Source organism: Vulpes lagopus, chromosome 4 (assembly GCF_018345385.1).
Source record: "Vulpes lagopus strain Blue_001 chromosome 4, ASM1834538v1, whole genome shotgun sequence".
NCBI lineage: Eukaryota > Metazoa > Chordata > Mammalia > Carnivora > Canidae > Vulpes > Vulpes lagopus.
Genome location: NC_054827.1, coordinates 73,909,675 through 73,934,224, shown reverse-complemented (window position 1 = coordinate 73,934,224; position 24,550 = coordinate 73,909,675). Strand labels below are relative to the sequence as shown.

The window sequence follows — 24,550 nt, the reverse complement described above, 5'->3', positions numbered from 1 at the left end:
AATCAGAAAGTGTTTCTATTTTTAATGTATTATTGGAAATTTTTTTAGAAAGTCCTTTTAATCTTGGGGGAGGTGTGTATGGGATCTAAAAATACAGGCAGTCTTTGATTTTAAAATTAATCTCACAAAGGTGAAAGTTTAAAAATCAAAAAATTTTAGTTTTTAAAGTCAAAAAACTCAAATTTTGATAAATATTTTGGTGAAGGAAAGAAGGCTACCTTAGATTGTTTATGGATACATACATATATTAAAAGTTTTGGGTTTTTTTTCTTTTAATTAACACTACCTTCAAACATGTGATTTCTTTTGTAGAGAATAGAACTAGGAAGGGCACAAGGGGCTTCAATTTTATTTGCAATATTTTCTTTGGAAAAAAGACCCTGAAGACAATGGATAATGTTAAGATCTGTTATGTTTGAGCAGTGACTATTCATTAAATTATGCTGTATACTCCTTACTGCATTTTGCATGTTTACTATATTTTATTAAAAAACAAATTAAAAAAGAAATGATCTATTTTCAGTAGAAGATACAGATTTTCTTCTAAAGTATTTACATTATATCATGGGGCACCAAGGTAGCACGGTCTTCATTCTGGCTCAGGTCATGATCTCAGGGTTCTGAGATAGAGCCCCACATTGGGCTCTGTGCTGAGTTGGCAGCCTGCTTAATATTCTCTCTCCTTCTCCCCCTACTTCTGTCCTCCCCCTCCCTTAAAATAAAAATAAAAAAATGAAAATTAAAAAAATATATTTACATTATATGAAACCAGAACTACAGATAGATACTCGTTCTATAAAATTTCTTATAACCTATCTTCTGCTACAACAAAATCTTACAAATGACAAAACTCAACTCCTAAACACAACAGTTTAAAAAAATTGGAGGGAAAAGTAGTCAGAACAATAATATTTTCCTATCTATGAATAGGATTCATTTACTTGGTTATAAAAGAAAAGAACTGGCTACTTCAGGTCTCTATTTTGTACCTTTTTAAAATATATAGGCACTAACCTCAAAATATCAAACTATACTTTTAGCAATATATTGAAGCTAGACCATTCAATTTAGGGGCAGTTCTCAGCTTGAGGAACACCTCCCAAAACACGTCTGTTCTCTGGACCTAATTCTATTCTCTAAAATAACTGGGTTTTAATCTTTTTTTTTTTTTTTTTTGAAGCTCTTTTTAAAGTCAAAAGTCTGAGAATCTGAAGAAAGCTACATGGCTCACTCTTCATCCCAAAATGCACATACATCAAAATTTTTGATACGATTTCTAACAGGTTTCTGGATCCCTAGTGGTCATTCCTGGTGTAAGTATAAGCACTAAGCAAATCCAATTCCTCTTTCAATTAACTAGGGTGGTATTATAACAGATAATAACTGCCTCTCTCTTCTCTTGTATAGTCCACAACTGTGAGTTCTAAATCTGCTTCTTACTAAAGCACAGTGGTGTTAGGTATCCATATAGGTGCAGGAAGCTATTAACAAACCCCAGTATTGAGGAAATTATGTATCCTTGGGAGATAATCAGCCCACTAATTTATATATGTCCCACTACTCTGGAAATTCATCACCACCTCACTAGTCCCATAGCTTTCACCAGAAAAATCTAATAAATTCACAATTAATGGGAAGAGATATGCTTACCATAACAATCTGCCATAATTTCTTACTGCAACATTATAAGTATCTTGGTCTTCTGTAGTCTGTAATAATAACATTGCCCTTAAAAAAAAAGAACAAGGTATTTTAAGTTACCTATGTGCAATAGCATTCTTTTATTCTTCTTCCTTAGCAGAATCTATAGATTCTTGGTTTCTTCATTCAATTCTAATTCTTTAATGCTTGTCATAAAAACTTTTTATATATCAGTTAAGCTGGCACAACAAAAGCAATTAATACTTAGATTTTAGACTATCAGGAAATTAATAAGGTGATCTCTTACTAAATGAAATAATTTATCATACTTGAGTTTTAAATATTCCAAAAAACTTAATATAAATATGGGAAACAACTGTGTTGCAATTTTAAGTTTTGACATTATCTCAAGTGTATAGCAAACAATCTTAAAAATATTCCTTATATTAGTAGTTTGAGTCAGGAAATCAGGAAATTTGAGTGCTTTCATGTCATGTGCCCTTACCTGTTACATACCGAAAAATATTTAAGCAATACTTAGTTAAGAAAGAAAAGAATCATAAGGAGTCCCTAAAGGCCTTATTTTTACCGTCTTGTGTTCAGTCCCTTTTGGACAAGCAGAAAAATGTCTTAAAACTAAGTGGAGTTGGATATATAGTAAGATTTTTGTTTTTAATTTTCTTTTCTGTTTAAAAAGGATTATCTAGGGAGAAATACCTAAGGAGAGCTTTTAAATGATTTCTTTTCTTTTTTTTTTTTTAATTTTTATTTATTTATGATAGTCACAGAGAGAGAGAGAGAGGCAGAGACACAGGCAGAGGGAGAAGCAGGTTCCATGCACCGGGAGCCTGACGCGGGATTCGATCCCGGGTCTACCAGGATCGCGCCCTGGGCCAAAGGCAGGCGCCAAACCGCTGCGCCACCCAGGGATCCCAGGAGAGCTTTTAATATCTATGACGTTACATGAAAAACAAATATTTGCTAAAGAAGTCTAAAAGTATTATACAGTAAAAACTATAATGGTTAAATTTATACCTAATTTGTCGTTTTAAGCCTCAAATAGTTGTTTAAGGCAGAAAACGAGAGCAGTAATCAGTCAAGGGAAGAGTGGTACATATCCATATGATTGTGGAGCTACTGTTTTAACTTGAATGTATAACTAAGTGTTAGATTCACAGTATTTGTGATTACAGTATGTATAAGTATGTATAGCCAGCCCTCTAAAGCTGTCTAGTTTTCTTTGTTTGCAAATCCTGCTCACTGTTGAATTCCACCGTATTTCTAGTTTCTTTACAGGTAATCTTTTTGTGACATCAAAAGAAATAGAATTGTGGTTTTTTTATAAACCTCCACATACACCTGGAAAAATACCTTCTTAATTATTTAGCCTCCAGTACCATCTAGTGATGACTCCTTTGAACTACCAAGAGATCCATAAAAGGACATGGCAAAGCATTTGGGGCACATCAATTATTTTTTATCTGACAAGGCTTTCCCTAAGTATCTGTTTTTTAGATTTAGGGCAATGATACGTGCAATTAGGTCTTTTAACTTTTTATCTAGTGTTCATGACATTAATAGTAATTTTCTTGGGAGATCCCTGGGTGGCTCAGTGGTTTGGTGCCTGTCTTTGGCCCAGGGCACGATCCTGAAGTCCTGGGATCAAGTCCCATGTCGGGCTCCCTGCATGGGGCCTGCTTCTCCCTCTGCCTGTGTCTCTGCCTCTCTCTCTCTCTCTCTATGTCTATCGTGAATAAATAAAATCTTTAAAAAAAAATAGTAATTTTCTTATTTACCAATCAACTCATTTGCAGAGAATAAACCTTCAACTTGATTTCATTTCCTACCACCCTCCTGGTTGGTCATTTCACTCACGCACACTGTCTTTGTTTGCTCAACATGCCAAGTCCACTCCTGTGTGAGAGTACTTGCTCTTGCGGTTCCCTCTGCCTGGATGCTCCTACTCTCTCAACCAAATGGCTTATAGCCTCACTTCATTCAGGCCAGGCCTCAAGTGCTTCCTTAGTAAACCTATCACAATTAAACCTGTCTCAAATTGACTACCTACCTTAATATTCCCTGGCCCTTTATCCCATTGTGATTTTCTTTCTTAGCAATTATTACCATCACAGATGTTTATAAGCTGATCATATGCCTCCCGACCACCAGAACAGGAGGTTCATGAGAATGGAGGCCGTGTCTGTTTTATTTCACTGCTAAATTGCCAGTGCCAAGGACAATGCTTGGCACAAGCAGTTAAAAAACTATTGAATGAATAAAACATAGATCTTAAAGTGATTCAAACAAATACACCATAATGTTCACATTTCTTCTGTGAATGAAACTACATATTTTAATAAAACTAGAAAAAGTCTTAAGTGAGAGGTTTTTCTAAAACAAAATCTGATGAGATTTTTTTTTGTTTTGTTTTGTTTTGTTTTTGTGTTTTTCTCTTCTCTGTCCCTTTCTTGGAATGAGCAACAAAAACCCAAATGTACTGAAAATTTGTAACTGCATTTTTTCATCTTCAAAGATGTAATAATACATAACAAAATCAAGAAAGGAATCAGAACATTTGTCTAGTACCTTCTTCATGAACTGAGACTATATTTTAAAAAGCCAAATAATATGTAAGGACCACGCCCTTTTAATTAAATGTAAGAGTTTACCTTCGGTATGCATCTGCGGCTTCCTTTTTCAGTTGTAGATGTTCATTTAAGTAACCCAACATTGTGAAAGCTGGAGCATAATTCTGAATTCTTTCTGGAAATTGAAAAATATCTTTTCTTTACATGTGCATGCTAGTGTTTGTAAAATGTTAGTTTTATCTTCAATGTCTTAAATACCAAATTACCTCCTAAGATCACTGGCAGTCTTAAGAACAATCTGATTTTTATCTTGACTACAAAATACCAATATCATTTTATAACTTCTAAATTATTGAATATCTTATAATTACTTACAGTTTCTAGTTATGCCTTAAAGTCTAAACATTTTTAACCCCAAAGGTTTAATAATTTTAAATTGCACTTATGTTAACATTAGTCATAAGATTTATAAGGAAATTCAGTTCTTTGGCTAATCACTTAATCTTTCCTATGATTTACTTGATGGTTCTGTTTCAATTTATGTGTTTAAAAAAAATTAACTCTGTATTATACACTAGAAACACAGAACAACCTGGATACTTTCAGTGCAGTGTTTTGAAATTTTAATGTCAATAAACATCATAATGTATGTAACATACCGAGAAAGAAACACATCTGATTTACTTAAAAGTAGTATTGGGGGGCAGCCCAGGTGGCTCAGCGGTTTAGTGCCGCCTTAAGCCCAGGGTGGAATCCTGGAGACCCAGGATCGAGTGCCCCATCAGGCTCCGGGCATGGAGCCTGCTTCTCCCTCTGCCTGTGTCTCTGCCTCTCTCTCTCTCTCTCTCTCTCTCTCTCTCTCTCTCTCTCTCTGTGTCTCATGAATAAATAAATAAAATCTTTAAAAAATAAATTTATAAAAAAAAAAGTAGTATTGGGAAATAACCCTTCAAGTCCCTTAAATTGTTTAACAAAGGACAATACAATCACAATTTATGTGCTGAATAAGCTCGAAGGTTAAAGCATAAAGTGAAAATCACACAAAGTTATTCTTGAAAAATCCTGAAGTCATGAAAGAGAGGGACACCAAAACTGAGTCAAACTAAGGAAAGATTTATGCCTTCCTAGTATACTCACCCTGAGGCAAACTGTCAGCAAAACAAAAAGACTGCCTGCATTCTTTCTTATTCCCTTCTCTTTTCTGCTCCTTCCTTCCTTTCTCTTTCTTGTTGATTCATTTGTTCATGCATTTATGGCAAAGCCACATATAGTTGAATTTAAATGAGTATATGATTATGACCCCACCATAGAGTAAAAAGCTAGGCTATGCCTAACTATCAGGGAATTGTTCTAGGTATCTGAATTTTGTAGAAAGCTAAAGATATACCTCTTTGTGTAAATCCTTTACAAATATTACTCATTCTAATGGAAACTTAACAGTAAAATTTCTGATCCATAGACTCCTCACAGAGGCCCTAGATATTCTTTAGAATCATTTATTTTGCATACTGCGTAACATGTTAGTGCTCATGTGCTGATGTTTGTAAACTAACTGCCTTCTGCTCAAGTGTCCCAGGATCAATGCAGAAATATTATAGTCCTCTCCATAACCTATAATGAGAAATTTTCTCTTCTGCTTTTCAGTGTATATGATTTTCATAATATTCAACTGTCCATACGTCTGCTTAAACTTCTTGCTTTAGAATTTTGTCAAGGGATAAATAAAAGACTAATGAAACTAATATTCTTGAGCATCTAGGGTAGGCCTGGTACTCTGAATTACATTTTGTATAAACCATCCCATTTAAACCCTAAGCAGCAGATACTTTCATCCTTGTATTATAGATGAGGAAACTAAAATTCAATCTGGTAATATGGCCAAGGTTTCATTATAGCTACTAAGAGGAAGAGCAGAGATTAAACCATTGGTAGTTTTCCACCCCCACAACCTGTCATCAGTGGACCCCTCAGTCAACATCACCTATCTTACCCATCCCCTTACCACCTCCTCACTGGTAACCATCAGTTTTTTCTCTATGCTTAAGAGTCTGTTTCTTGGTTTGTCACCTCTCTTGTTTTTTTAACTATGTTCATTTGTTTTGTTTCTTAAATTCCACATTTGAGTGAAGTCACATGGTATTTGCTTTATTCTTGTGACTTATTTGACTCTTTGTCACTATTTGACTTCATTCACTTAGCATTATACTATGAAGATCCAATCATGTTGCTGCAAATAACAAGATTAAACTGGTAAAAATGGGACTCCTGGGTGGTTCAGTGGTTGAGCGTCTGCCTTCAGCTCAAGGTGTGACCCCAGGGTCCTGGGATCAAGTTCCAGATCAGGTTACCTGCAGGGAGTCTGCTTCTCTCTCTACCTTTGTCTCTGACTCTATGTCTTTCATGAATAAATAAAATCTTTAAAAATAAATAAACTGGTAAAACAAAACAAAACAAAACAAAACAGTAGTTTTATTAAGAAAGAAAGGAAATTATTATAATAGATGGTTAATGAAGCTTCACCATTCTGTCCTTTTCCTTAACCTAAACATATTTTACCAATATCTTGAAGAAAAATCAGATGTTAAAGTGGGAGGTGAAGCACACTAGTTTTGGAATTTAAAGCAGATTATGTGTACCACCTAGCTATCATTATCTCTACTTTCCAAGGTTAACAGAAGTTAAGAAAAGTAAAATACTTGGCTTAAGACTACAGAGAAATAAATGGCAGAGATAGAACAGAAGCAACTCAGGCCCAATAGGCTCCAAAATGCTTTCCACTACAACACGGAAATCAGTTTTATTGTAAGCATTAGGTAACAACAATTTTTATCACTCTTCAAAAGTCAATACTATAATTTGAAAAGGAGACTATTTGGCCATTGGGAGAATAAAAAAAAAAAATTCTAATACTGATTTTAGAATTATCTAATTTTAAAAATTATTTAAATTGTTTCAATGGTTATTCAAATACCAAATACCTTACCTATGTATTTACTCAAAACAACCTGTGCTGCTGGAATAGCATTCATCTGAACGATGTTGTACCGGTACAGCTCTGTATCTCTGTTGCTTTTATCTTGCAATGTTGTACAAACCCAGTACGCATAACCTATTGCTCCCTCAGTCTATAAAAAAGACAAAGTTAACAAGTAAACATAGGGTAATAAATATATCAATAAAAATTATAAAGTAAGAGACTTCAATACGGTAAATATCACATCTTAGTGTTAAGTCAACAGCTAAGTATCTCTAAATGAAGAGTCACTGTGATACAACACAGCTAAGAGCACATTTAAATCACTGGCTCCAACTCTAAGTAAAAGAATAAAATGGAATTAAATAAAGTGCAGAAAATAGCCTCACCCAAAAGGATGACTTCCTTCTCAGCACCATTCTTACAGGTAAAACTAAAATCAAAAGGGTCCTAAAACATTTTATAAATAATCAAGAAATGTCAACCAACTCTAGTTCTTATTTCATATTGATTTTTTCTAGAGTCTCAGTTTCAATTCTACAGGACTACTGTATTTATTAAATTCCATGTCACTTTTTATCAGCTTTTGAAGGGTAACAGAAGACAAAAACAAGAAGTTCATTAAAGACAGCTTATCTATTTCTAAGAATAAAATGTAAAGATAATTTCTCTTATTAACATCAGATATCACTCTGTATTTATTTCCTCAACAAGCATACTACTTTACTCATTAATGAATCCTCAAGAACGGTCAAATTCTTACATGCATATTGAGTTCCGTAGTGTGCCTAAAAAGATCCATGGTGTCATAACTTCCAACTGTCTCTGCAATAAGAGCCTATAAAAGGAAAAAAGAGGTCCTTAATGTGTTTAAAAGGAATAATAACAATAATAAGTGAAACTACTTAGAAGAACCAAAGGTTTACTAGCTAGGCTTAAAAGCAGAGTTAATTTTGTTTTTAATCTTGGCTACTATATTCCCATGGCTCAGAGGACCAGAATGACTTATTAAATTGGTCCTTTATTGGCAAATGCTTTCAGAATTCTATCTGCAACCACAAAGTGATGGAATCATCCATATAAAATTCCTCAGAACACTGATGAAGCACTACCTTCTCCCTTCCCTCTCACCCTTGGATTCATTCAGACTGGGTATTTGTCTGGGGTAGGGTTCTTAATCACAGAATCAATTGAGATTCACTAGGTAAGCTTTTTTTTAAAAAGGAGATCCTTACCCCTATATTTCTAGTTTCCACAGACCTGAGGTAGAGTCTCAACATATTTAAGTGCCTCAGAATTTTAAATAACATTCCTATGCCCTTTATTTTATAGACTACGAGCTAAGTTAAAATTACTTCCAAATTTAACTACCTTTTATAAAAAATTAGAGTTTTTAAGCTATCATATACTACTAATACTAGTTTTAAAAATACTAGGTCTCACTTCTACTGTCACCATTTTAATTAAATCTACCAGTTAATGCCACAAATAAATTATTTTTAAGAATAAAAAAACCAGGGGATGCCTGGGTGGCTCAGCAGTTGAGTGTCTGCCTTTGGCTCAGGGTGAGATCCTGGAGTCCCAGGATCGAGTCCCACATTGGGCTCCCTGCATGGAGCCTGCTTCTCCCTCTGCCTATGTCTCTGCCTTGCTCTCTCTCTCTCTCTGTGTCTCTCATGAATAAATAAATAAAATCTTAAAAAAAAAAGAATAAAAAACCATAAGACATTCTTAATCATCAGAAACAAACTGGGGGGTCGATGGATGGGAAGGGGTAACTGGGTGATGAACATTAAGGAGGATATGTGATGTATTGAGCACTGGGTATTATATAAGACTGCTGAATCAGTGACCTCTACCTCTGAAACCAATAATACATTATAGGTTAATTATCTGAATTTAAATAAAATTTTAAAAATTAAAAAATATATATAAAATGAATTATACAATTAAACTTAAATGATAAATTTCTTTAAAAGAATTGAAAAAACATTTTTTAAATACTTAGGTGGCTCTGATTAGCATCCAAAAGCTCCTGACCTAGAGCAGTGCTACTCAAAAATCAAGTCCCTGGATCTTAGCACCAGCACCTGCGAACAGTTAGAAATGCACATTCTTGGGCCCCTTGAGTGTAATAACTTACACAGAGATTAGTAGTAATGCCACTGCTCCCAGATGCTACCAGAATTCATAGAACCATAGTTCATAGAGTTATCTTTCTAATTCTGCTTGCTTCACCAATTAACTAGAATTTGACCCAAAAGTCAAAAGTAGAATAAAACATATCTAAACTCTGGTTACTGATTTCCTGATATGGGTGATGCTACTGCTATTCTCTGAACCAAAACAATCAACCACTTACTAATTCATTACAACTTCTCAACTAGATAAGATCTTGGCAGCCACTCAGTCCAAGCCCTTTCAAGTAAGAAAAATGAAATCCAGCAGTGATACATTAATATAAAACAGTCAGTGACAGACTCACACTCGTAACTGGGTGTCCTGGTTTCTATTTGGCAGTTTTACAAAAATCTAAACTTTGGGGGAGCAAAGGAAGAATGCTCATAAACAACCATCAAATCAAATATAAAGATTTTACAGAAAAATAGGAAAACATAATCAAAATTATCTTTGTCAATGTCCATTTTTCTGGTAAATGTGCATTTAAATAACAGAATTCTGGGGTTTCTTTTAGCATAACGTTAGACTAATGGGGCTCAAAGTCCCCCAAATCGAAGTTTACTCATTACAAGTTGTATGACCTTGGGCACAATACAAACGATTGATGAAAGATTAACAGAAATAATAAATACAAAGAGACTAGCAGAGTGACTGGCACAAAGGAAGTCCTCAAATGTTACCTGTTATCATTATCATCGTTATTTAATAGGTTTATATCCTAGGATTGTTAATAACCATATGTTATATATCTTACTTGTCCAATCCAGCACATTAAATAAGATGGATCGAGAGACTGAGCCATTTTGAAAGCTTCATGAGCTTGCTAGGAAAAAAAGTCAAAAAAATAATATATGTCATTTTATTAACTTATATTAAACTGCTAATGTTTAAAAAGCACAAGCACAAGCACACTGGTCAACATGAACACTTATAACCTAAAACTTCATTGCTTAAACACAACTAGCAATGCCTAAAAGTGTTTTAACTACACAGTCCTAAAAATTCCTGGGTACAACAGATCTCTCTACAGGCTTAGGTGTTCTGTCTCCAGTGAAAGGCATATAGGGATGCATCTCATAATCTGTATAACTTCTAACCAATCACCCATCCATTTGTTAGCCACTGGTTTGACAGAATTATCTATTGCCCTCTTCTGAAACTTAACTGGTAGGATAAGGACTAACAACCAGTGAGGTCTAGGACACATATCTGCTAGTGGGAAAAAAAAAAAAAAAAAAAAATTCAACATAAATCTCTGCTAAGCAGTCAGGAAACTTTAAAGATACCTCACTTGGACACAGTAAGTTATATGCTTATTTTTCTGCTATAAATACTTATTGTTATATGCTGCCTTATACTGTTTTCTCAATAATCTATAATGGATTATTACAGACCATAACAGTAAACGGTCTTATTTTTCTTATGAAAAAACAGTTCATGGACAGCAACTGAGTTGTGCTATCATAAAACTACATTCATAGCTTATTAACTAAGATCTAGCTTTAAATTTTTAAAAAATATTTTCACATATTTTAAGATTCAAATCAATATTCTCCTTCCTTCTATTTAGACTTCTGAAGCAATCTTTGCAGTGACTTAATTTATCCCTGAAAATATTACTGAAGCTACTATTTTAAAAGGATGATATTCAATATAATAGCTGGATCACAAAATAGTACAGATGTGCTATTATCTACAGATTTCTGGAAACTTCTAAACATGATCTACAAACACCTTTCCAATTACTGTATTTCCAATTCTCTAATACATAACTGTTCAAGTATGACAAATCAGATTGTGGTATCTAAAGGAATTAATATTCACTAAAGCCAAATCTAAATCACAAGCATTGGGATCCCTGGGTGGCGCAGCGGTTTGGCGCCTGCCTTTGGCCCAGGGCGCGATCCTGAAGACTCGGGATGGAATCCCACATCAGGCTCCCGATGCATGGAGCCTGCTTCTCCCTCTGCCCGGGGGGCTCAGTGGTTTAGCACCCCCTACAGCCCAGGGCGTGATCCTGGAGACCTAGGATTGAGCTCCTTGCATAGAGCCTGCTTCTCCCTCTGCCTGTGTCTCTGCCTCTCAGTCTCTCTCTCCTCTCTCTCTCTCTCTCTCTCTCCCCGCTCTCATGAATAAATAAATAAAATCTTTAAAAAAATAAATAAATAAATCACAAGCATTGGTTAAATTTAAGCTGCAAGACAGTACTAATCATTTCCCTTACTTCATCACCCCATCCCTAACAGAGTCTACACCAGACTCCTTTTACATGTGTACACATAAAAAAGAAAAGCACGCGAATAATTCACAACAGAATTGTTCTGATCTTTAAACGAAAAACCAACATAATGATAAAACCAAAATTTCTTCAGTTGTATGGAAAGGAAAATAAATCTTACATTCATTATTCAATATAATAAGCGGAATGCCATCAATTATCTAGCATACAGGAGAGCATGCTCAATCGATAGCAATATTCAAAGTATTTCTCCACAAGAAGCTGAGCGATTACAAAGAGGTCATATATAAAGAACATTTTTACTTTTTTTTTCATTTTTACTTTTAATATGACAAAACAAACAACACATTTACCTCAATGTTTTCACTTGCAAGGTATAACACTCCCAAGTTGGTCCATGCAACAGCATTCTAAAAGACATATAAATACAATTAGGTCCTTGCCTACATGGCAGTCTCAGAAAATTATGAACATTAAACTTTGAAGTTCTTTATCATAGACAGACACAAAGAACACCCACAATTTGTTCCGATTGAATTGACTTGATGAAACAGTGTTGAGCAAGGGCATAATTTCCAATACCTGCAAAATACAGAATTTGATGAAACTGAATTTTATTACCTGAAACAGTATTCTATTCTCTAATATTCTAAAAATATTGAAGTGTTACTCAGTTCTTACCATTGTAACATGAAACCACACCAAGTGCATTCCAGTATAAGTGATTTTTACTGTCAAGTCTCACTGCCTTTTTCAGACACTGAAAAGTAAAATTAGATTAATTTTTATATATCTTGGAATATCAGCATTTATATCAAAATAAATGTGGTTTTATGTGAAAACACGACAGTATCTACTTTATCAAAAACCATCTATCTGAAAAGCACTTAGTTTTTTTAAAAGTTTACAAAAAAATTCTCAAAACCATACATGTAAAGATTTCTCCAACAACTCTTTTAGATCATTTGTATTGTTGCCTGTTTCTGTGAGATTTTGTGCTTGGCGATAATAATTAATTCCAAGGTCACACCAAGTATTAGATGTAGACATCAGTTTTAATGCACGACCATAACACCTGTGGAAATATAAAAATAAATGTTACATTTTGTTAAAATGTTAAAAATGTTCTAATTCAAAGTAAATGTCTTTAAGTAATCTTTGTTAGTTAAAAGGTAGTTAGAAGGTAATCTTTGTAAATTACCTTCCTCCAAGATGGAGGAGCTCATTCTTCTTTAATACTTGTTTTCCTTCTTTCTGACCTAGCAGGACTCCTAAAACCTTAACATTCACTTTAGACGGTGAGACAGCATACAGACTGGTACAAGCATCCCCAACTAGCTTCCAAAGGCAAGACACATCAGCTTGATGCTGCAGAGCCCTAAAAAAATAAACAGTGTTATTCTTATAAACTTTCTTCAAAAAATGTGAAATTTATCTCTCATTACAATCTTGATTAAGAATTTACTTCCTTGGTTAAGTGCAGTGAATGCTTTACTAAATTCTTTCCTAATGGATTACATCTTATCACCTCCCTACTGGAAAGAAGAAAGGAAGGGAGGAAAGGAGAAAGAATTGATTATCAAATAAAAAAAACTGGCAAATGTATAATATATTAAATATATTTGGTGGTCCAAAGGATTTTTAATCTCTGAGACTAAGATTACCAAAAAGCTAAATATGAAAATGTGAAAACCCATATTTATTGAAGCAAGTAAGACTGAATACATAACCTTAAAAGAGTAAATAAAAATATTAATGATGATGATAAAGGTCACTTCATTTTAGAATGAGAAAAATCTCAGCTATCCATTTCTCTTCAGATTTCTCTTCTCAAGATCTTATAAATAAAACACGACAATTTCACTTAAGCCAAGTCTCAATAATCAGCTATTATAAACAGCTATGTTACTGGCAGATGGACAAGCAGATGGAACATTTCTCATAGCCTTTTCTACTAAAAGAGTCCAGCCAAAAATCATTTTCCAATAACTTCCTGAGAAATAAGATTAATTATGGCAGTCATCACTGAAAGCCCACTGTGAGGATTAGGAGGAAGGACAACACTATTTGTAGTTCCTTGGCCTAAGTATCTTAGCATAATTTCTAAAATCAACAGCATGATAGAGAGTATAATGCTAAGCAAAATAAGTCAGTCAGAGAAAGGCAAATACCGTATGATCATACTCATATGAGAAATTTAAGAAACAAAACAAACAAGCAAAGATCAAAAAAAAAAAAAAACAAAACAAAAACAGAAGAGGGACAAACCAAGAAATAGAGTACAGAGAACAAACTGATGGCTACCAGAGGGGTGGTGGGTAGGAGGGTGGGGAAATAGGGGATGGGGATTAAAGAGTACACTTGTGGTGAAAAAAAAAAGTAAAATTAAATTAAAAATACCTAAAATTAAAAAATAAAAGTGACAGCCTGAAAGAAGAAAATAAAGGCAAAAAAAAGAAACAGGCAATTTCAACAACCTAAACTCTTACTTCCTTTTAAGTTTAATAAAAAATGAAATACCTTTGAAGTAAAATAACTTCTATCACCCTTACATAAGAATTGTGGTAATATGAACTTTTACTTCTAAAAGTGAACATAAATCTGGGGATTATCTCTTTAAAAAGTTTTATATACCTCCAAATAATTGACTGTGAATGCTACACACTACCCAGAACAAAACTTCCCGTTGTCAGAAAGGCAGTACCTCAGCATCATCACTCAAAGGTTCACATTTACTCTTAAATACTAGTTGAAACGAAGCATGTTCTCTTCATGATACCCTCTCCTCTTTGGAAAGATCTATATTGTATGAGACTTGAAAAGTAGCAATAAAAATCTATGGAGAGAGAAGGCTGAAGTTTTCTTTTCACATTTGGTTCATACTCAAAGCAAAGCTATTCTGGAACAACCAAGTCAACAGGAACCAGAAGAGAAGGCAAGTAGGAAAAGAAAGGAAGGGGAGCACAAAAAAGATGTTTAAGAAAAAAAATTATTCAAACGTATGTGTAACATGAGGCCTTTTAAAAATCATCTACCACAAATAACATTTCATTTAGCTAGTGAATTTACAGTTCTATAAAATACCAGATTTACTCAAATTTTTCTGATTCCCTTAATAATAGACATCGCTTTTCCCCTACACAGATTCTCCCCAGAAACAATCAAATTGCTCATTTCCCCTCACCTTCAGCCCTACAAATATACCTAAAACAGGCTTCTAATATTGAATATAACACTGATATGTAGGAGTACTGCTACTCCTGCTTACAGATTGCTTCTTCCTCCCACCTTTCCCTATGCATCCAGCATGTCAGCTGCTACTAAGAGCAGGAATTTTATCTATTTCCCAATGCAAAATTAATACAGTTTGTATATTACAGAATTCACTGGCTAGTCTCTTATTCTTTATGCTTGATATTCTAAATAATGATTAACAGAATAAACACAGAAGGATTTTCTAACTTTGGCTTTATTATAATTCTAAGAAAATAAGCACAATGAATAATAAGAATAATACCAACCAAGTAAAGTATTCCAGTGCTTTTTCTATGTAGTCTACAGCTTTCCCATCAAGATAATCGACTAGAGCCGCTTTTGCCATCATGAGATGGCATTCGCCCAAACCTAAAATCAGGTTAAGTTTGTAGTTATTAAAACACATACAAAAAAAATTTTTAAATTAAAAAAAAAAAAAAAACACATACAAGAAACACTTTGAATAAATTTCAAAAAAACATAATTGTGTTATATTAAAGCCACTTTTCCAAAAAACAAAACTCAGTAGTATTGTATTAAAAATTAAGTATGGTCTTGCATGCATTTAGTATGGAGTTCAAATGGTAGGGTTCTGCTGGAGTAAACATACTAGAAGCGATAAAAATCTATAGAAAAGAATATCCTTGACTTTCGGCAAGTTACTTCACTCTTAAAACCTCAGCTCTGAAAATGCTACTAAATGTTTCTCTCCTTCATATTACTATTCATTAACTATTCTGAAACAAGACTTGATCTTTTTATATTCAAAACTGGATAGCAAATTTCACTGTAAAAATTAAATGAAATAGTAATTTCCTAAAGTGCCCAGTAAAGATTTAATAAATGTGAATTCTTCTCTTGAGGTAAGTTTTACAAAATTTAGAAAAATCTTTTCAAGACCTAAGTTACATATCACTTACAACATATACTATTTCTGATTTAAACCTCATTGTTCCATTAAAAAAGGAAAAAGAAATGGAGTAAAGGACATATAATGGGCTCCAAGTTTTTTTTTAATGGTTAAATATAATCATAAAAAATTTAGGTTATATATGCATGGTGGTGTTTAAATTTGTATTACCAAAAGGCATTTGTTAAGAAGGTATGTATGAAGAAACAGAAATTAATTTAGATAATTAAAAAACAACATAAGTTGCCCCTAAAGTTCAAAAAATGAAAAAAAAAATTCCTATAGGTTAAAGAGTAATTAAAAAGTATTGAGATATTCTAAACACATAGTAGATTAATTATCAAAATATAACAGCAGGGAAACTTTTTTTAAGATCTATTTTTAGATCAAATAGCTATCATATTTGATCTTTTAAGTTAAATGTTTATCATATGACTATTTATTTACTGTTACAAAACAAGATTTGATCTTTCTATATTCAAACCTATAGGGATCCCTGGGTGGCGCAGCGGTTTGGCGCCTGCCTTTGGCTCAGGGCGCGATCCTGGAGACTCGGGATCGAATCCCACATCAGGCTCCCGGTGCATGGAGCCTGCTTCTCCCTCTGCCTATGTCTCTGCCTCTCTCTCTCTCTCACTGTGTGCCTATCATAAATAAATAAAAAAACAAAAAAACAAACCTATATAACAAGCCACACCATAAGAGGTCTATGAAAGAAGACATTTGCTGTTGATTAAGGAAGTCCTTTTCAGGTCATGAAATACATTTAGGAAATTTACTCAAAGATTTTATACTTCAGTAATACAAAAGTGGAGCTATTAAAAAATTACCTTTCAAAGCCGGCACATAATCTTCTTTCTTTTTAATGATCAGCTGGTACTGAGCTATCGCCTCCTTATATTTGCCTAGGATTTGCTGTATTGCTGCAACCTTAAACACACTGTATGTGGATTCTGGGTTCAGCTCACTGGCTTTTGTGAAGGATTTCAAAGCTGTGGTATAGCCACCTCTGCTTAAGTAGGCCTCTCCTAATGACTCCCAACAATTGAAGTCCTTTGGGTCTGCCCTTAATGCTGCCTGTAAACTAAAATTTCAGTAAATAGTAAGAGAACTGAAATTAAACTACTTCCCATATTTGAAAAGAAAATATAAGTAATTCAATGGAATCACATATACCCATGGTTTCTTCTATTTATAAAAGTGCTATTTAAAGCAGATATACAGGGCACCTGGGTGGCTCACTTGGTTGAGTGACGCCTCTTGATTTCAGCTCAGGTCATGATCTCGGAGATGTGGGATGGAGCCCCATCTTGGGCTCCACACTCAGCAGGGAGTCTGTGTGAGATTATCTCCCTCTGCCCCTCCTTCTCCCATCATGCACTTTCTAATAAATAAATAAATCTTAAAAAAAAAAATAAAGCAGGAATACCTGTTCCTTTTGTAACTTGAATTTATTTTTTTATAACTTCCATATTAATACTAAGAAATTTTATTCCAAATTTGGAATGAGTAAGAACAAAATACTTTTTTGAACAAGTGCTGACCAGAACTTTTTTTCCTTGACTATTTGGGAGAATCCCAGTTTCCCACCAGAATAGGTATGTATCTCCATATGCCTCATGACAATTAATAACCCCCATACTGATCGTGTCATCAAAACACAAATATGGGATCCCTGGGTGGCGCAGTGGTTTGGCGCCTGCCTTTGGCCCAGGGCGCGATCCTGGAGACCCGGGATCGAATCCCACATCAGGCTCCCGGTGCATGGAGCCTGCTTCTCCCTCCGCCTGTGTCTCTGCCTCTCTCTCTCTCTCTGTGACTATCATAAATAAATAAAAAATTTAAAAATTTAAAAAAAAAAAAAAAACACAAATATTACCAGATTCTAGGAATTTACATAATCAGAAAATTAATCTCAACCTAAATATATTTATTTGTTAATGTTTATATTTGTTAATGTTTTCACATAAATCAGAATTTATCTTGATCCAAATATATATATTTATTAATGTTTTCACAAACTAGAAGAAAAAAATAACTATGCTACAACAATTTGTTAGGTTTGGAAAAAAGTACTTTATAATCCTTTCTAAAAAGAAAATATACAAAGCTTATAGTGAATTGTGATCATTCACACTTAAGTATTAACTTTAAGTTTTCAGTGTGATTATAGTAATAAATGAAATTTTTCTCTTATAGTATAACCAAAAAACTCTATATGCAGACTGAGGTCTTATAAACTTAATTAAATTGATAGAGAGATGCTATATTCTCATTGCTAGCTAATGTCAATGCTCTGGTACATTTCCTGGTAAACAGAAAGTCTTTGTTTTTAATTTTTTTGTAATTGAAGTACAGTTGACATACAATATTATATTAGTTTCAAGTGTATAACACACTGATTTGAAATTTACAGACACTATGAAATGTTCACTATGATAAGTAGAGTTACCATTTGTCACCATATGAAGTTATTATAATATTGTTGACTATACTCTGTATGCTGCACTTTTCATCCCTGTGCTTTATTTTATAATGGGAAATCTGTACCACTTAATCCTCTTTACCTATATATTACTATTATTATATTTTATTACTATTAAATATATTCTATTTATTCCTTTTTTAAAGTAAACTCTATGTCCAATAGAGTTGGGGCTTAAACTGATGACCTTTAGATTGAATAGCATTCTCTACCCACTGAACCAGTGAGGCTCCTCTATTTCATTTGTTCTTAAGTAGTTTATAGTTTATACCAAATGACTAAAAAAACGAGCCGGTCCATAGGCACTTTAAGCTGTAAAATGCACCTCCTGACCCAAAGCAAAGAATATCAGTGGGAAAACAACAAAGGCATCAGCGTCTGCTTTCTAGCATTTCCTGTTTCCACTGATAACCTATTATAATAGTAGGAAGACCTTACTTCATTAGAATGGCTATCCTTAACAACTGGACATCATTTAATTCAGTTATGCAATTTCAGTGCCTTGCAGATAATGAGAACCATTCAACTATAAATAAATTTTGCTATTTCTTCTCTCAAAATATAACTGGAATGAGGCAACTTGTAAAATCCACTTGGGGTATAAATAGACTTTAATTTATAAGGAACCAATACGCTGACAGTTTAAATATAATAAAGTGACTTACTCAGCCACAGCTTGAGAATGTTGACCAGCTTTCAAATAGTATAGTCCTCGCCTAAGCCAGGCCCATTTTGCTGTTCCAGCACTTGCCTTCTGAGTTACTGTTGTTAGAATAGCTAAGGCTGTTTCCTGAAATTAGAGTTACCGAATATCATAAAAATACACAACACCCATGTAAAGTACCCAAACCTATTTTCATTTACCACTTCCAATTTTTTTTAAACTTACACTGGAATATACTGACTACAGTTTCAACAGTAAATGATGAACACCAATGAAACAATTCATTAGTGAAAAGAAAATTTATAAACATTGGTAAAAATATTTCTACTGCATCTACAAAGAAAAATAAAAATAATAGCTTTCAAGTACCCACATATAAAAATATTTCTATTTCTATACTCAGGATAAAAAAACAAAAGTGTTTAAGTTATTAGACATACCATCTCTTCAAGTTCCACACTTAAGTCAACTGCTGCAGCTCCAGATTCAGCATCAGTATCATCTAATTCAAAAGCTTTCTTGTAACAGCCACGGGCTCTGTTTTTATCTCCTACCACATCTCTGTAGTAATGACCTAAATAGCAGAAAACTTTGCCCATGTATGTATCCAGCCTGGCAGCCTTTGAAATAAAGATTGATAGCAACACAGTATTAAGGTTTGCCTGGGTGGTTCTTTTTAAGAACACAAAAAATAAATACACAGATTAAAAGAAAAATGGGACACTGTAATTAAACATACCAAAGTATACCAACACATTCTTTAAATTTTTTTTAATTTTTATTTATTTATGATAGTCACAGAGAGAGAGAGAGAGAGAGGCAGAGACACAGGCAGAGGGAGAAGCAGGCTCCATGCACCAGGAGCCCAATGTGGGATTCGATCCTGGGTCTCCAGGATTGCGCCCTGGGCCAAAGGCAGGCGCCAAACCGCTGCGCCACCCAGAGATCCCCCAACACATTCTTTAATGTAAGATTTAAAGCAACAGGAAAGCTGGTTATCATTGCTTATAGAATGCAAACAAATGTAAAAATATTGTATCTTTGTTAAAAAGAAATGTGAAGTTAGAGTTACTATTACATTAATCTTCTTTGGTGAATCAAGATAAGAAGGTAAGACTTTTAGATCTTTAATATCTAAAATATAAGAAATTAAGCATCTGGGGCACCTGGGTGGCTCAGTCAGTTAAGCATCTGCCTTCAGCTCAGGTCATGATCTCAGGGTCCCGGGATCAAGCCCCAAGTCAGACTCCCTGCTCAGAGAGGAGCATGTTTCTCCCTCTCCCACTCCCCCTGTTTGTGTGTGCTCTCTTTCTCTCTCTCTGTGTCAAATAAATAAATAAATAATCATTTAAAAAAAAAAAAAAAAGAAATTAAACATCTAAAAGTATATATGCCCATACTATTACAGTGGAAATTACCTAAAAACAATATTCTTTTCTAGAAATAATTATGTCTCATTTTCTATGTGTTTTTTAATAAGTAGCTTTTATATTTTTATTTTCTCCTTAAAAACCCATATAACATTTTTCACAAAACTTTATATGTGAGAGATCAAATATCAAAAACAGTCTAGTTAAAAAAAAAAAAAATCAGTTCAGGGGCACCTGGGTGATGCCATCAGGTAAATATGTGGCTCCTGATTCTGAATCTGGTCGTGATCTCATGGTTGTTAGATCAAACCCCAAGTCGGGCTCCAGGCTCAGCATGGAGGCTGCTTGAGGTTCTCTCTCTTCCCCTTTCTACTTGTGTGCACATATGCACACTCTCTTTCTCTCAAATAAATCTTTCTTAAAAAATTAAAAAGATTTCAGAGAATAGTAATTTTAAGTGCATAACTTGTATGATTATTACTTATGGTTTTCTAATCCATTTCAGCTAAGAATTGAATAGAAGCACTATTTTACCTTTAGAAAGTGGGTAAGAGCCTTAGTTTTATCTTTTCTTGTCTCTTCATCCATGAACCAATATGTTAACCCAAGTTGATAATGATATTCAGCAACTTCAGCATCTTTCTCAAGAGCTCTCTGAAAGCTAAGTCACCAAAGGGAAGTAAGAAGACGCATACACACACACACATGCACACAAAACTAGTTGGGACAAAGTCTGAGTGATTCTAAGATGCTATATCAGAAAAAAGTTATTACTTTAGAATTTAGATTATAATGAGAAAAAATATTATTTGAAGAGGAGCTTATAAAAGCACAATGGCCTTTTAGCTTTACCAGTGTGCCAAGTGTATAGGAGGACATATCAAACATTATATCTGCTCACTGACACTATGATCAATTAAATTTCATATGCTTTATGGAGTTTTCTTACAGGTACTGTGCTACATATTAAATACATTTTTAGAAATACTAACGCTTACACTGATCAAATTTATACAAAACGGATCTTTATCAAACGTACTCATTTTAAATTTTTAAGAAATAGAGTAAATTAAGATATGACTAGATCTATGAGTAGTCTAAATCTATCCTTACCATTTCTCTGCTTGTAGATAGTCTTTTTTGGTAAAATGAATCAAAGCCTCCAGGGCATGAACTTCAGCTAGGTCAGGGTAAGAAGAAAGAAGGTCTTCCATAATCTATAAAGTAGATATCTGTCAATTCGTCACCCAAATAAAGTCACTTGTGGCTTTAAGATATTCCCATTTTGGGGTGCCTGGGTGCTCAATTGGTTAAGCATCTGACTCTTGATTTTGGCCCATGTCATGATCTCAAGTTGTGAGATCAAGCCCCACATCAGGCTCTGCAATGGGCATGGGCCTGCTTGAGATTCTCTCTTTCCCTCTCCCCTCCCCACTCAAAAATTCCCAGTTTGAATGAAAAAAACCCAACCTTTGAAGCTTCATCTAACGAGCCTTTGTTCAGATAGGCCAAGCTTTTAAGAACCAAAAGTCCTGGGATATTATTTGCATCAGAAACCTAGAAAATAAATGTAAAGAACTGCTGTAAGTCTCTTTCAATACAGAGTAGCAATGTTTACTTTAATTAAAGAATGACCAAGGAGCATAGAATAAAGACATACAGTTCTTGATTTTTATCACTATGAACACATTCATTCTTTATAACCTTTTTATTAGAGAAAATTTCAAACACATTTCAAAAAACTAGAGAATAGTATAATAATCCCATATGCACTCATTATCCAGCTTCAAAATTATTAACTCAAAGCCAATCTTTTCTCATACATACCTCCACCCATTTCACTACCCTCCTGCTTAGATTACCTCAGATATCTTTAATTTATAGGGCTTTAATTTATAGGGCTCCCTTCCATTCTTTTTTACTCCCTTACAATTAAATTGTTGAAAAATAAGGGGCACTTGTTACAATTTCTCACAGCCCAGATTTTACTGAATGGAGTCTCATGGTCCTGACATGTCCTTTGGTCCCCTATATCTTCTGTAATTAGTAGTTAGGCCTAAACACTTAATATGAATCAGGCTTGATGCTTTGACAGGAATACCTCATGCATACATGCACCTGGTTACGTATGGTTCTTTCTTATGATGATGTTAGCAACCATTAATCCTCAATAATACCTAGATCTATTAATTCATTACAGATAACAAAATGGTGATTTTCTAATTCTATATTCCTTCTTTCCTTATCGATAGAATATTTCAACAACAAAAAAATTTCCCTCCTCTTATTATCTATTTGATTATTCTGAGGAACAGTTCATAAAGGAAAGGCAGGACAAACACTTTGATTCTTTCCAAATGGTTCCTTGGCATCCTCCAAAGAATTTATTGAGGATGTTTTGTTGACTTTTTTGCATCATTTTGAATACATGAATTTAAACATGCTTGATATCTTTCATCTGCTATAGCTACTGGTGCTCAAACTTCCCTTTAGCCAATGATAATCAATCCATAGTAGTTCCTAAGTCTTTCTAACATTATTCTAGTAGGTTTTTATAGTTTCCTTGCTTTCTAGCATTCTAAGATATCCTGGGCTCATCCTATACATTTTCTGTTTTAGACCTGGACTTCACTAGCTATCCAAGAAACTTTATTTTTCCACAAAAGAAAAAAAAAAAAAAAAAAAAAAACAAGATTAGAAAGATTTCCTCAAAGCATTCACACAAAATTCATTTTCATTATTGGCAGAGGCAAGTAGAAAATAAGAAATTAAGATATTAGTTCTTGAAGGATGCTGGCAACTGTTCTAATTTTAATGAAACATTATGAAATGCAAAAGCCCTTTGAAACATACTAAACAATGATATTTTAAAAATTCAAAACCCCAAAATAAACTGAGTGATATAATTTAATTTTAGATAAAAAATAGCCTCTGTCTGACAAAAATCTTTAAAAGCACCATATTCTTATAATTCATAATTTACCAGTTAGTTTTTTGCAAGGGATTTTCAAGTTGTTTGAACCAAAAACATTAAGACAAGGTTCCTCCTTAAACATCAATCTCTTTATGTTTTCTTAAATTGAAAAAATAAATAAACAATACTGTCTACCACAAAGTTACCGTGTCCTTCATTGTTCTTATGAATAATCTTTGAAATCTTTTCTGGAGGAAAAACTGTAGGATCCCAAATTAATAATAACCAAGTAGTAATAATGTAAGAGGGCAAAAGAGAAAAAGACAGGAAGAACAATACGAAAGAAATAAATTGCATCATATGAAGAACATTGTAAGTACTTAACCATGAGGCAAATAACTTTAGCAGTTTCCAAGTGTGTGAATGATTTAGAAAATGCAGATGTGATGAATTCATACCTCTAACACAAAATTTGTTTAAAAATAAATACTTGTAAAGGGAGAGTGGTTGATGCCTGGTTGACTGGAAAAAATAAAGTTGAAAAGAAAAACCTGGTAAAACTACCTGATCAAGAGTACAAATTGCTTCCACTGAAGATTCATAATTTGAGAGTTTAATCAAAGCCTCTGCTTTCAAACGGAGACAAAGATTCTTCTGATGAAGACTGCCAGCAGACACACCAAGATTATCTATATTCTTCAGAGCTGACAAAAATTAAGGAGATCTGAATGAAGACAATCATATTACTTCACTTTTTTCTTCTTATTAAGAGTGATAAATAATAAAATGGAGCTACAATACGAATAAATTGCCAAAACAATATCCATGAAGAATAATTCAGAGCTAAATATAAATTCTTCCCTGAATTCTTTATGGGAGTGTCTGAATTTAAAACAGAACAGATCTAAATTTAAAATCTATCTTTAGGGATCCCTGGGTGGCGCAGCGGTTTGGCGCCTGCCTTTGGCCCAGGGCGTGATCCTGGAGACCCGGGATCGAATCCCACATCAGGCTCCCAGTACATGGAGCCTGCTTCTCCCTCTGCCTGTGTCTCTGCCTCTCTCTCTCTCTCTCTCTCTCTGTGACTATCATAAATAAATAAAAATCAAAAAAAATATAAAATCTATCTTTACATAACATATAACATGAACATCCTGAAATACAATGGCTATCTATATCTGCTCCATAACAAAGGTTAGCCAAAGCATCAGTAACAACTTAGCAAATTAGGGATATTGAGGGAAAGCAGCTGAATTCAAAAGGACCAGGGTGAATTGCTTCCTCTATTTCAGAGGCAAGGCCACCAGCTAGATCAAAAGTAGTGAACCA

At 34.0% G+C, this 24,550-nt stretch overlaps 1 protein-coding gene across 5 annotated transcripts in view; it reads right to left on the bottom strand.

Annotated features, from left to right (window-relative positions):
- TTC37 (tetratricopeptide repeat domain 37) overlaps positions 1–24,550 on the bottom strand; it is an 81,058-nt gene that overhangs the window by 27,041 nt on the left and 29,467 nt on the right. For all 5 annotated transcript variants that reach the window (XM_041752414.1, XM_041752415.1, XM_041752416.1 and 2 more), the window contains 18 exons: positions 23,786–23,925; positions 21,778–21,864; positions 21,421–21,524; positions 20,842–20,968; positions 19,378–19,557; positions 18,939–19,063; positions 16,619–16,872; positions 15,145–15,247; positions 12,825–13,001; positions 12,554–12,698; positions 12,305–12,383; positions 12,144–12,205; positions 11,977–12,033; positions 10,139–10,207; positions 7,967–8,041; positions 7,213–7,354; positions 4,311–4,404; positions 1,651–1,728 (listed from right to left, as the gene is read on the bottom strand). In XM_041752414.1, the coding sequence (XP_041608348.1) occupies positions 1,651–1,728; positions 4,311–4,404; positions 7,213–7,354; positions 7,967–8,041; positions 10,139–10,207; positions 11,977–12,033; positions 12,144–12,205; positions 12,305–12,383; positions 12,554–12,698; positions 12,825–13,001; positions 15,145–15,247; positions 16,619–16,872; positions 18,939–19,063; positions 19,378–19,557; positions 20,842–20,968; positions 21,421–21,524; positions 21,778–21,864; positions 23,786–23,925 (2,098 nt within the window). The remainder of the gene's footprint in view (positions 1–1,650; positions 1,729–4,310; positions 4,405–7,212; positions 7,355–7,966; positions 8,042–10,138; positions 10,208–11,976; positions 12,034–12,143; positions 12,206–12,304; positions 12,384–12,553; positions 12,699–12,824; positions 13,002–15,144; positions 15,248–16,618; positions 16,873–18,938; positions 19,064–19,377; positions 19,558–20,841; positions 20,969–21,420; positions 21,525–21,777; positions 21,865–23,785; positions 23,926–24,550) is intronic.